General features: G+C 41.6%; 1 protein-coding gene across 3 annotated transcripts in view; it reads right to left on the bottom strand.

Moving 5' to 3' along the window:
- Window positions 1–2,203: 2,203 nt before the first annotated feature.
- Window positions 2,204–12,123, bottom strand: part of LOC138296692 (adhesion G protein-coupled receptor F5-like) — a 1,076,691-nt gene continuing 1,066,771 nt past the window's right edge. For all 3 annotated transcript variants that reach the window (XM_069236057.1, XM_069236058.1, XM_069236059.1), the window contains one exon: window positions 2,204–6,624. In XM_069236057.1, the coding sequence (XP_069092158.1) occupies window positions 6,548–6,624 (77 nt within the window). In that variant the 3' untranslated portion in view covers window positions 2,204–6,547. The remainder of the gene's footprint in view (window positions 6,625–12,123) is intronic.

The following is a 12,123-nucleotide window of genomic DNA, read 5'->3' as shown; positions in this document are numbered from 1 at the left end:
TCCATCCCAGAAGGCAACAGTCTCTAAAAATCCAACATGGATGAATCTGATTTTTGGAGGTTACATCTGGCTGAGCCCACCCACTGGTGTGGCTAAAAATCATAAACACACCCCTCTCCTGCCCTCTCCTAATCTAATCAAGGGGGCACCTAGCTGTCTGGGGTTGCAGGATGTGGGGGTGTTGCTGGGTGCTGCAAATGTCCTTCTCTGCCTTTGAAGACCAGTTTGGCAGCCCTCCCCCTTCCTGCCTCACCATCTGCTGAGGGGAGATTCTCTCCCCCAAGCACATTCCTTTGTGTGAAGCCTGGCCACTTCACACCTCATCAAGGCAGCCTGGCAGAAGCTGCTGCAGGCTGGCCAATCAGAGCACAGCAGCAAAAACAACGCAGAGCTGAAATTGGCAACTTCTTAGGTAAAGTCTAAACTTTTTACCTGAACTAGTTATATTAAATCCAACAACTGGAAGTTGTAGGATTTATTACAACAATTAATTTGATACCAAATTCTTGGTATGCAACATTTAAGGAGACTTTAAAATTTAAAATAAAGTCTGCCCATTCTAGCCTATGAAGGCCATTTACTTAAATGAGGGAAAAACGAATTTGGCTGTTTTTACCTCACCAGGGCTTATAAATCTATTTTTATAAAGTCCCTGCTTATAGTTACATGGCACCCAGCCCTAGGGGCACATAGGGCACACCTTAGGGGTGACTTATATGTAAAAATAAGGTAGTTTAAGATTTTGGAAGTACCTTTAATTCCAAAGTCGAATTTGCATATAACTTTAATTTAAAAGCAGCCAGCAAGGCAGGCTTGCTTTTAAAATGACACTGGGCACCTCAGCAATGCACCTAGGTGTGCACCACCTATGCTGTGGTCCCAAACCTACATGCCCTACCATATACTAGGGACTTATAGGTAGGTTAACTTAGCCAATTATAATTAGCCTAATTTGCATATCCATTTTACACAGAGCACAGGCCCTGGGACTGGTTAGCAGTACCCAGGGCACCATCAAAGTCAGGAAAACACCAGCAAAAAGAGGAAAATGGGGGGCAAAAAGTTATGGGGCCTCTGCAATCAGCCCTCACAAAGATAGTACTTGTAAATGCCATTTGTGAATTCCCAAAGTCATAAACACAGACTTTTGGTCTAAGACTAGACCAAAAGTCTAAGTTTACCTTTGTGAATTGGGCCCTTTGTCCTCAACATCACCCAGCACTTCTAAAAACAACACATTATCCGGCCTTAGGCTTCAGGGGTGTGTCTTTGGAACATCAATGAAGGAATCTCAATTGCACTAAATAGCATGGGCAGAGTATTGAAGGACAAGATACTGAAACTAGTAAGCGTTGATTTCCTATACATAACTCCATATCAATGCACCTTCAAAATATACAAATTGTCAAGTTCCATGTGTTGATCTAAGAATGGTAAATCTATACTCCCTCTCAATGCACTTACCTTTCAATATTTTGCCCTTTGATATTCTATCTACAATATTAGTATATCACAATATTCCAAGCCTCAATATTCTGAGTACAATGGGCATTTGAAATTCAGTGTTTTATTGCCTCACTCCTTACAGCGTGACACCAGGTGATCCCTCTCCACAAACAATCAGAAAGGGCCACAGAGCAAGGGGTAGGTGTAAAGATAAGATGTGCTGGTAGAGAAAAGAGTAGTTTGCAAGGAAAGAGAGTTGCTGTGACACCAGCAGTCTTTAGGTCAATATGATACTTGCTTTTCTTTTTCCTACTGTATTTAGGTTTTAATATTTCATATTGAGATATTTGTGTCAAAGGGTGCTGTGAATAATGAATGCAGCATTTCTCAACGTTATGTTCCATTGTTTCCTAGGACACTCCTTCTCTCAACTCTTAACACTTTTTTCAGAATAACCACTGACCATGTACATCATTTACACCTGAACGGATAGCATGTAACTGTATCTTGTGTGGTTATTTTAATCGTATAGAATTGAATCCACCCCTTGAACCTAGGATATATAACCTTGGCACTGTGTTCTCAGTTCTGAATGTACCAGAAGCCACATGCTTTGGCCTGCTACAGACAATGTTTTGGAAATGTCCACTTCATATCGAATAAAGGGAACTCAAGTGTATTCACACTTCGCAAGTAAGATACCTTTTTTAATTCCTGTGTAAAGTGCAAACATGTTTGTAGTTGTATTTTACTTTCATTAAACAGTCAATCTGTCCATTGATCTTCTTGGGTTCATGAAAAATATAACACTGGTCTAAACTACAATGTTTTTGCTTGATGAATTCAGTACTTTTGCCTTGAGGATTGGGAAACCTCCACAACATAATTCATGCATTAAGCTGTGTTGTCCTCATTTTCCACCATATTTAAAATGCTTTTTTTATTTTTATTTTAGTCTTATTTAATTTAAAAATATTTCCCCTTTAAATTTCCCTTGCAAACTGTTAGTCACAATTATTCAAATCATTATTTGTAATTTCAGTCATTCAAATTATAATATGTAATTGTAGACACAAAAAAATAATCACTTATCTACAAATTAAGAAATTCTGTGACATTCCATTAAGTTAATTCTATGATGGTGAACCAAACCAATAAATCAAATGCTTAGATTTAAACATTTAATACAACTGTAAAACAACACAATACAAAGAAAGGATATACGGTACACTGAATGACATGAGGCCAATATACATAAGAGTAGATTACAGCCATGTCCATAATCCCAATCTTATAGCCTGTATATGTGTGTGTATAGGTAACTAATCAAGAAATATACTGAATACATATATCTATGAAAGATGCACCAAGTATTAACTGAATGTTTAGTTGGATTTACAACAATATGTATCTAATTTGAGTGACTTCATAGTTGTTTAATTCACTTTTTATCTGCAAATAACTTTGAAGTAATTTAACATATCTCACATTATTGCTGCATTTTATATTGTTTCTGCATGTGAAAGTTTGGTCAGACTATTTTAATTTAGAGAGCATAGAATAGCATGAATAGGTTATCTTTTAACACTTGTATTACATTTCAAAACTGCCATCACCGGATTCTACAAAGTCTCAGCAGAAATCCTGCATGAATGAATAACTTTACTTCTAAAGAAGTAGAGGTGCATGGATGGGCCAGGTTTAGAAGCTGAAGTGAGTTAACTAATTTGTACATGTCAATTGGCATGTTTCCCTACTTTGATCCTGTTTGTGGGAACCACATATATGAAAAATAATTAATTACAAATAAAATACTGGTAACAAAACAGTTCAACATTTAATAATGGTTCACTGTGCCTCTCTGACCTTCTAAGCAAAAACACACAAGGCATTTATTTAGAGAGAGAAAGGGCTCGGTGCTGAGATAAAGGAGACATTGACAATGTAAGTGAAGGAAAAAAAAAGTTTCCTCAGAGTTACATTCTTTTTATTTATAGTGTGTAATATCAAGTATGTAATCCAGAATGATATCACTGATAAACTTGATTATAATAAATATTCCAGGCATATGTAGTACAAAACTGCAGAATTACAATGTTCATTTAACAACCATTATACTCAAATTATATTCATAGTGTAGTTTCATGGTGGCTTCATATTTTGCACTATGCACACAACTTGTTAGTAGGAGTCTAGAAGCATTCCTGATATAGCACTGTCAGGTGAGAAGTAAATGTCTTACGTTAAGTACAAAGATCACAGTAGTGAGTACGCATATAGCTGTGCACAAGCTCACGTGGTCATAGTATTGGCAATGTGCATTCATCTGTAACAGTTATTTTCCACATTGCCTTTGTGACAAATTTTATGAATGTAGTTCCGATGGAATATTTGTAGCTATTGCAAAAATTTTAATAATTCCTTATGATATAGTTTTAAATAACAGGTAGATTTGTTTAATGGAAATATCTCTGAGGGTACTGGTACAAAGCCAAGCAAGCTTTAACATCATGCCTTATTAACCATTGGAAATTGAATGAGATAATCGGCCATGTGTTTGAAATGCAAATAATTTCTAACATATTTGCACTTTTATATTCTGTTATTGATTAGGCATGTTTAGTCCAAGATGATATGAAACCGCTCTGCTAAAATAGCAAGTAAATTGCTGAAAGTGTGTGCAAACGTATGCAGTCAGTTTATTATTTTAAATATGTCTGTACTTTCCTTCATGAGTGTTCTACATTTTTATCACAAAGGCAAAAAAATGCTTGTAATATTCTTAGAGGTTATACTCCTGAAGAACCCAAGGAATGATTTTAACTTCTATATGTCCTTTATGACAAGCAGGGCAGGTCCACTAGAAACAATGGAATTATTAGAGAAAGGGAAAAGGACTTTGTGAAGCAGCTAGAGGAGAGTAGTTGTGAAATCTGCAAAAGTGTTACATTTGGCTTTGTTACCCCTTTTAAATAGGAATAGATGAAGAATACAAGAAAAATATGCAGCTACATGATTGGCACTACTTACGGGCTACATTATGCGATTGTCATAATTCATATTTTTTTGTTGCTTTGGAGTGCATTATAAACCAGTGAAAAACTGAGGAAAGCAGTGCATTTTAATGTTTTCTAAAAAATAATTTATTTTTAAAATTGACAATGCACCCAGGTTTTAGAGTCAGTTTGATGAGGTGCTTATGGAATATTGGACGTTCCAAACAAGTCAAAAACCCACTATGAGAAATTCAGAAATATTTCTTGTGTTCAAATAATCAGACATCAAATCCACGTTTTCGAGTTAAGTTCATTTATTGGTCCCATCCATAGTGGTTATTTCTGAGAGTACAAGAAGAAACAGCTTCCATAGTGGTTATTTCTGAGAGTAAAAGAAGAAACAGCTGACACATGTTTCGCCCCCTTGTGGTGTGTACACCTGGGGCTTTTTCAAGGCATTTGCATTGATCTTCAAAGCAAGTTCATTTGTAAGTGCAGAAAGTCAAGATTCCTAGTAGGGAACTCCTCAGAGTAATCCCGTGTTCGTGATCACGGCGTTCATGGTGAGCGCCATGTTGGAAGAAGAAAAGATGTCTGCTTATGGAATATTGTAAACCAGACAGCAGTGCACTACCAAAAATGCTGGATTTTAATTGGCTCGTGCTAGTTGATATCTACCCAAACAATTCATAGGTTGTATATGATAAAACATCATACACATTTTTTCATAACAACTGCTTGTGAACAACAAAGAATATTTACCTATTTTACATATTATGTTTGTGCTTAGACACATGCTGCTGGAGAAGGCAGTTTTAAAATCATTAACTTTCTCTGTGCAGAAGTCTGAGGCCCAGATAGTAGCAAAAGGGGCACAAATTCAGTGCAAAGTCTTGAAAATGTAATTTACTATCCAAAGCACACAGGTTCCCCCAATTGATGCAAAGTTGTGCTACTTTGCATTACTTTGAACTACTCTGCATACTGGAGACATTCCATGAGTGGTACATGGGCATTCCTATGCAACCACCCATCGGGTTTTACACACATACCTATTTACTAACATTGGTAAACTGAGGTTTGTGCCAAAAGCTTGCATTTCATTGAGGCAGGAGGCATTTTTAAAAAATGGGTTGCAATGCATATTGCAGACAGCTGCATTATCAAGCCAGTCACAAACAATATATCTATCCATCTGACTAGCTCACGCCGAGCTTCTAATGGTAGCTAAAACTAACTGTATTATCTTTATACCTTAACCCCACATACTGATACACTTAATTATCTTTAAAATCCATACAAACATACTTTCATAAACTAAGCCTCAAACACTTATATGATTGCAGATTCAATTACTCCAACACACCTAAGTGACACATATGCTTGTAAATCTTTTCTCACATACCAAATAAAGCTGTATGAATGTTCCACTATCAATACTCCCATCAACTATGGTTATGTACCTACTGTTCACACCCATAGCCCCCTAAAGATGTGCAAACCTGACGATCTTTCCCCATCTACACACTTTTTTCTTGCAGACTCTCTGGTGTGGAAGGCAATAGATTTGGGAAAAATGTGTAATGACTGGGCTAATAGCTTCTACCTGTGCCTATGTGGTATGAGAGCTGGGAGAGGATGCTGTCATAGTGACTAACATTTTTAGTACATATTCACTCAGGAGGAGAAGCATCTTTTGAAAAACATACAGTCCCCCTGGGACTACTTAATGATGACCTGAGGTAACTCAAAGCCTACATGCAAAAAAGCTTTGTCAAAGACTGCAGCATCTCTTCTAAGATCTCAAATGTCATCAGGAGAACTGCACTTAGAATAACACATGATGACCAAGCACCACCTCTTTGAAATCAATGTCAATATGTGCCAGATCTAATTCAAACAGAGAGGGAAACATTAAATGCAAGATTCTCCTGTACAAAAGAACAAGCATTTTAAAACTATTTTTAATCCTTTTATATCTAAAGCTGTAATTTCCTATTTATTCCATAATTTCAAAATAAACAATTTGATACAGGGGCATGTAGTCCGGAAGGGGCATTATTCAAAGGCTCTTCATCATTCAAATATCTATGTAAGTCTTATTGTCATTGCAATGTTGAATAAACATGTGATGAGTCTTCACTTGTATGGGACTGCAAACCAGAAGAAAGATTGTAGGCTCCTGCAAAAGAGTAAAACAAAACAAAAGTTTAGGTGGTCACCTAGGAGCAAGTGCTTACAACCTACCATTCTGCCTGTTATTTGCTGTGTTGTTAGTTTAGACATTTTCCATCAACAATAATTTGCCAAAAACACCAGACACTCATGTTCACTTAAAGTTGATGAGCCCTCAACGCTGGAAACACAAAAGTGTTGAGTTGCCACATAATGTCTGATAAATCTACAACTCAGGTGGCTACGTCTCTGCTTTACATGGGCAGGTACTGCTTGGTTCTCAGTAGTGACAGTATTTAAATTTGAAAAGGAAAATACCTGCACCGCTCAGCTCTGCTGCAACACATTTCAATTGGAGTGTACCAGCACTTCTCAAAAACAAATATGTACTCTAAAGAGTGAGTGCAGAAATCTACAAAATGTATATTTAACAAAGAGTAAGAACATGAAAAATAAAATCTTCAAAACAAGTATTTAAATGTACCAGCAAATATATTCAGTACGCCAAAAGCACTCTATAGCCTAACACAGCAAAGAGAAGTACGCACCACCAAGTTATCAATACTGGCAAATGTTTAATGTTCTTCCTTTCACCAGCTGCAAATAGATGAGAGAGATATTCACAAGAAATAGTAGCATAGCAGAGATGGCAAGGGCCGAGGAAAATCGAATTTTTTATAAATGTTGGGGTAGTAAAATACAGCAATTTTCAAGGTTCAATAGTTCTGAGGCCCAGTGCCACTGTACCTGCTGCATCAATGGTAGCTATGCTCCTACCAGAAATTATGTTTACTGTTCTTGCTTGGTCCAACAATAGACCAGCATATTACTGTTTGAATTAGCCCCAATAAACAACATTGACTGACAGATAAGAGCACACAAATGGGCCTATTGAGAAAGAGAAATGTATACATAGGGACAGCAAGCTACAGTCATGCCTAAATGAACATTTACTTGTTTTCCTGTTCGAAAACCTTCCCAGGATCAGATCTAGAAAACTTCCCCAGGCACAGGGTTCCAAGTGTACTACAAGGCAGGTCATGTGAAAGCCCCAATGATGTCTTATTTCCTGTGTATATTTATACACTGACGATTTTCACACAGTGAGAATGGGGCCCCCTGGGCAAATTCACATTTTCTTTCTGGGCAGGGTAAATGTTTTTGCTGTGGAGAAAGCGTTTCCTCTGCAATATCCCAAAAATATGTGTGTGATACATTCCCCTTGCCATCCTTGAAGGGGAATTACTACAGCGCTCACTTTGTCCAAATCTCAGGTCTTTTCCAGGGTAAAATGAAGAGAAATTTGAGAATGCCCAGCAATATACATATTGGTGAGCATTCCTAAAATCTGAAGGCAAACCATGCCCTGGAATACAGACTTCCCATCTTGTTAGTGGTATTAACAAGCGCAGATGTCTTCTCACAAATGGCAGAAAAATCCACAGTAGCACATTCATTTATGCCACCATAGATCCCTTTGTGAATTCTGCAGTGGAAATTATGTACTTTCAGCAGTAAATACTTATGTGAATAGGCCCTAAAGATGGTGTCATTCAGAACTGACAGAGATACTAGCCTCACAGAACATGTACTTTTTATTTTCTGTGATCCATGCTTTTAATTTGAAAAGAGATGTGTTGAAGAAAATATTTACAAATCAATTGTCCAATTCTTTCTAATGTACCACCCTGCATCTGAGGGAAAGTGCAGATACAATGTAGCTCCAATTAGAGAAAGGGGTAGAAGGGTTTTGTCACTTATGTTCAAGATATGGATATTTTGGCAAAAGAAGGCACACCAAGAGAAAGTAACATTGAGAGAGAGAGCATGCCAAACATGCATATCCAAAAGACTGTATTAATGTAGAGCACAGTAGGATGGGAGGAGAAAGAGCTCAAAGAGCAACATTGAGCAAAATAGCCAAAGTTAAGAGCCTGAGCTCCTGGGGGGAAGATGTAGCCAAAGCATATAGGCCCTCATTACAACCCTGGCGGAAAATGCCACTTACCGCTGTGCAGAAGACCGCCAACATACCGCTGCAGCAGCGAAATTCCAGTGCAGCTATTACGACCACAGCTCGGAATCCGCCATAATCCAGACACCCACACAAGTCCGCCACACCAAAGGTCAGTGATAAACTGGCGATAACAAAACCGACACATCACGCCAACAGGAATACGCCCACACTATCACGACCCATGCATCCACGTGGTGGTCTTTCAACAGCGGTATTCCATTGGCGGTACACACTGCCGCGCTCAAAATACACACACATTTACAAAACACAACCACATTGGACAATTCAAAATACACACACCTGACACACATACACACACCACACCCACACACCCATTCCAATATAAAGCACACATCCACATCACCCACAAACTCTTACTACCAGATTTCTGAATCCACGTCAGAAAGAGACACCACCATTAACAACACCAGCATCCACAGCCACACAACACCAACACTTACACAACATCCACGCACCTCAAACAACACACAGCAACACATCCCCTCACACATCACAACACACACCACCTCACACATCACCCACACCACATCATGGCACCTCAATGACACCCCAGATTCTCTAAGAAGGAGCTCAGGGTCATGGTGGAGGAAATCGTCCGGGTAGAGCCACAGCAATTCAGATCACAGGTGCAGCACACCTCCATTGCAAGGAAAATGGAGCTAAGGTGCAGAATTGTCGACAGGGTCAACGCAGTGGGACAGCATCCAAGAACTAGGGATGACATCAGGAAGAGGTGGAACGACCTACGGGGGAAGGTGCGTTCGTGGTCTCCGGACTCCAGATTGCTGTACAGAGGACTGGTGGTGGACCCCCACCTCCTCCCCCACAACTAACAATATGGGAGGAGCAGGTCTTGGCAATAGTGCATCCTGAGGACCTCGCAGGAGTAGCAGGAGGACTGGACTCTGGTAAGTCAAATCTTTACTACCTCATTCCGCCCACCCTGCCTGCATGGCATCATATACTCCCACCCTCACCCCATCACTCCAACACCTCACATATGCCCCACTATCACAACCCACCCATCCCAATACCAAGCCCTGCATGCATCACCAAAGCATGTCCACTACAGATACCCACACAGACCCCAAACCAAATATCACACAAGGACCAAGACAAGAATGCAAGCACTGGAGTACAGGGTCACTCACCCATTGCACATAATGGCACACACGGATGCAATAATCATGCCTTTACACCCCTGCAGGACCCCAACCCAACCACACCGGACAGGAGGTACCAGACATATCCAGTCCCCCCACAGAAGAGACCCACAGTGATGAAAGCAGCTCTGCACAACTGGATCAAGATGACCAGCCTGGCCCATCAGGGCCCTCGGGACAGACGGCTCTCCCGACACTGTCACAAGCCACCACAGAGCCTCCCCCCTCAGGAAACACCAGCACAGCACCCACAGAGCGGGCCCATCCCTCTGTGCCCAGGACACGTCAAGCAGCAGTGTGTCCACCACTACAGGGAACCCAGGCAAACCCACCAACCCAAGAAAATCAGGGACCTGGGGGCAGTGGCAGTGGGCACACGGTTCAGGAAACAGAGGCTCAGGAAAACAGGGAAGCTTGGAGGACTGCTGTGCGACAGGGGGAGGACAGGTCCAGGGAACCCACTCTCCACGAGGCCCTCTCCAACATCATGGGATCTTACCATCATTCCCAGGAGACAATGGCAACAGTACTGGCCAAGTTTCAAGAGACCCAGTGGCTGCAGAAGGAACACTATCTGGGGATCAGGGAGGACCTGAAGTCCATAAACAACACCCTGGTCACCATTGCAGGGGTGTTGCAAGACCTTGTCAATACCAGGAGGGACACTGTGGCACAACAAGGGGCCCCTGACACTAGCCTGGAGGATGAACAGTCCTCCACCTCTGCCGTCGCTAGTGGACAGGAGGCACCGCCACAGGAACACGACACCAGCACCCCACCCGCTGCAGATGGTGAACCACCCGACAAATGGTCCCTGAGATCCAGGAACAAGACAGAGAACATTGCCAAGACCCCCGCCAAGAAATGAGACCCCCCTGAATGTCACCCTTCTGTCCCACTTTGTCACCCTCTCCATCTTTCAACTGCCATTGCTCCACTTCCTATGCCCCTTTGGACAATGCTCCTGTGAAACAAATAGACTGGACTCTGCCATGGACATTCCTCCACCATCCGCCCTGCCCATTCTACAACCCCCTCCACTTATTTGCACAGAAATAAATACACTTCAATTACAAAACCATCTGGAGTCAGTCTGTGCTTTCACAAACGAGTAATTGCAATAACCATGGAATATAGCAATGTCAATTTACTTGTGCACATACCGATGTAACACAGCTGTAGGCCAGGAGGAAATATAGCAGAGGGCACAAGGTGGGACCCACATCTGTGAAATGGAAAGGCAAAGTGACAAGTCAGGGTCCACACACTGAGTGAAAATGACAGACTTATGCTAGCTCCAATAATAGTATGAGATATGGGAGGCAGTGACATCTTCTTACCAGTGTCTCACTGGAAGTATTGCATGATTATGTTGTTCCTGTTGTCGATATCCTCTTCTTCTTCCTCCTCTTCTTCACTGTCCACAGGCTCCACAGCTGCCACAAGACCACCAGCTGGCCCATCCTCCTGCATAAAAGGCACCTGGCGTCGCAAAGCCAGGTTGTGCAGCATACAGCAGGCCACGATAATCTGGCACACATTCTTTGGTGAGTAGTAGAGAGAACCACCTGTCATATGGAGGCACCAGAATCTGGCCTTCAGGAGGCCAAAGGTGCGTTCAATCACCCTCCTAGTTCGCCCATGTGCCTCATTGTAGCGTTCCTCTGCCCTTGTCCTGGGATTTCTCACTGGGGTCAGTAGCCATGACAGGTTGGGGTAACCAGAGTCACCTGCAAATATGGAGGGACATCTGTTAGACACACACTAACCCGCAGGGACAACCCCATACCCAGACACCTATTCACACTGTATAGGGTCCTTGTCCTCACCTATTAGCGACACACAGTGCCTCTGGAGTTGCCCCATCACATAAGGGATGCTGCTATTCCTCAAAATATAAGCGTCATGCACTGAGCCAGGAAATTTGGCATTCACATGGGAGATGTACTGGTCTGCCAAACACACCATCTGCACATTCATAGAATGGTAGCTCTTCCGGTTTCTGTACACCTGTTCACTCCTGCCAGGGGTACCAAGGCCACATGTGTCCCATCAATGGCACCAATGATGTTGGGGATATGTCCCAGGGCATAGTAGTCACCTTTCACTGTGGGCAAATCCTCCCCCTGAGGGAACACGATGTAGCTATGCATGTGTTTCAGCAGGGCAGACAACACTCTGGACAACACGTTAGAGAACATTGGCTGGGACATCCCTGATGCAATGGCCACTGTTGTTTGAAAGGAACCACTTGCCAGGAAATGGAGCACTGACAAGACCTGCACTAGAGGGGGGATTCCTGTGG

The sequence above is a fragment of the Pleurodeles waltl genome, chromosome 5 (assembly GCF_031143425.1).
Source record: "Pleurodeles waltl isolate 20211129_DDA chromosome 5, aPleWal1.hap1.20221129, whole genome shotgun sequence".
In the NCBI taxonomy this organism is placed as follows: Eukaryota; Metazoa; Chordata; class Amphibia; order Caudata; family Salamandridae; genus Pleurodeles; species Pleurodeles waltl.
The sequence above is the reverse complement of the archived record's forward strand: the minus strand, read 5'-3'. Positions and strand labels throughout refer to the sequence as shown.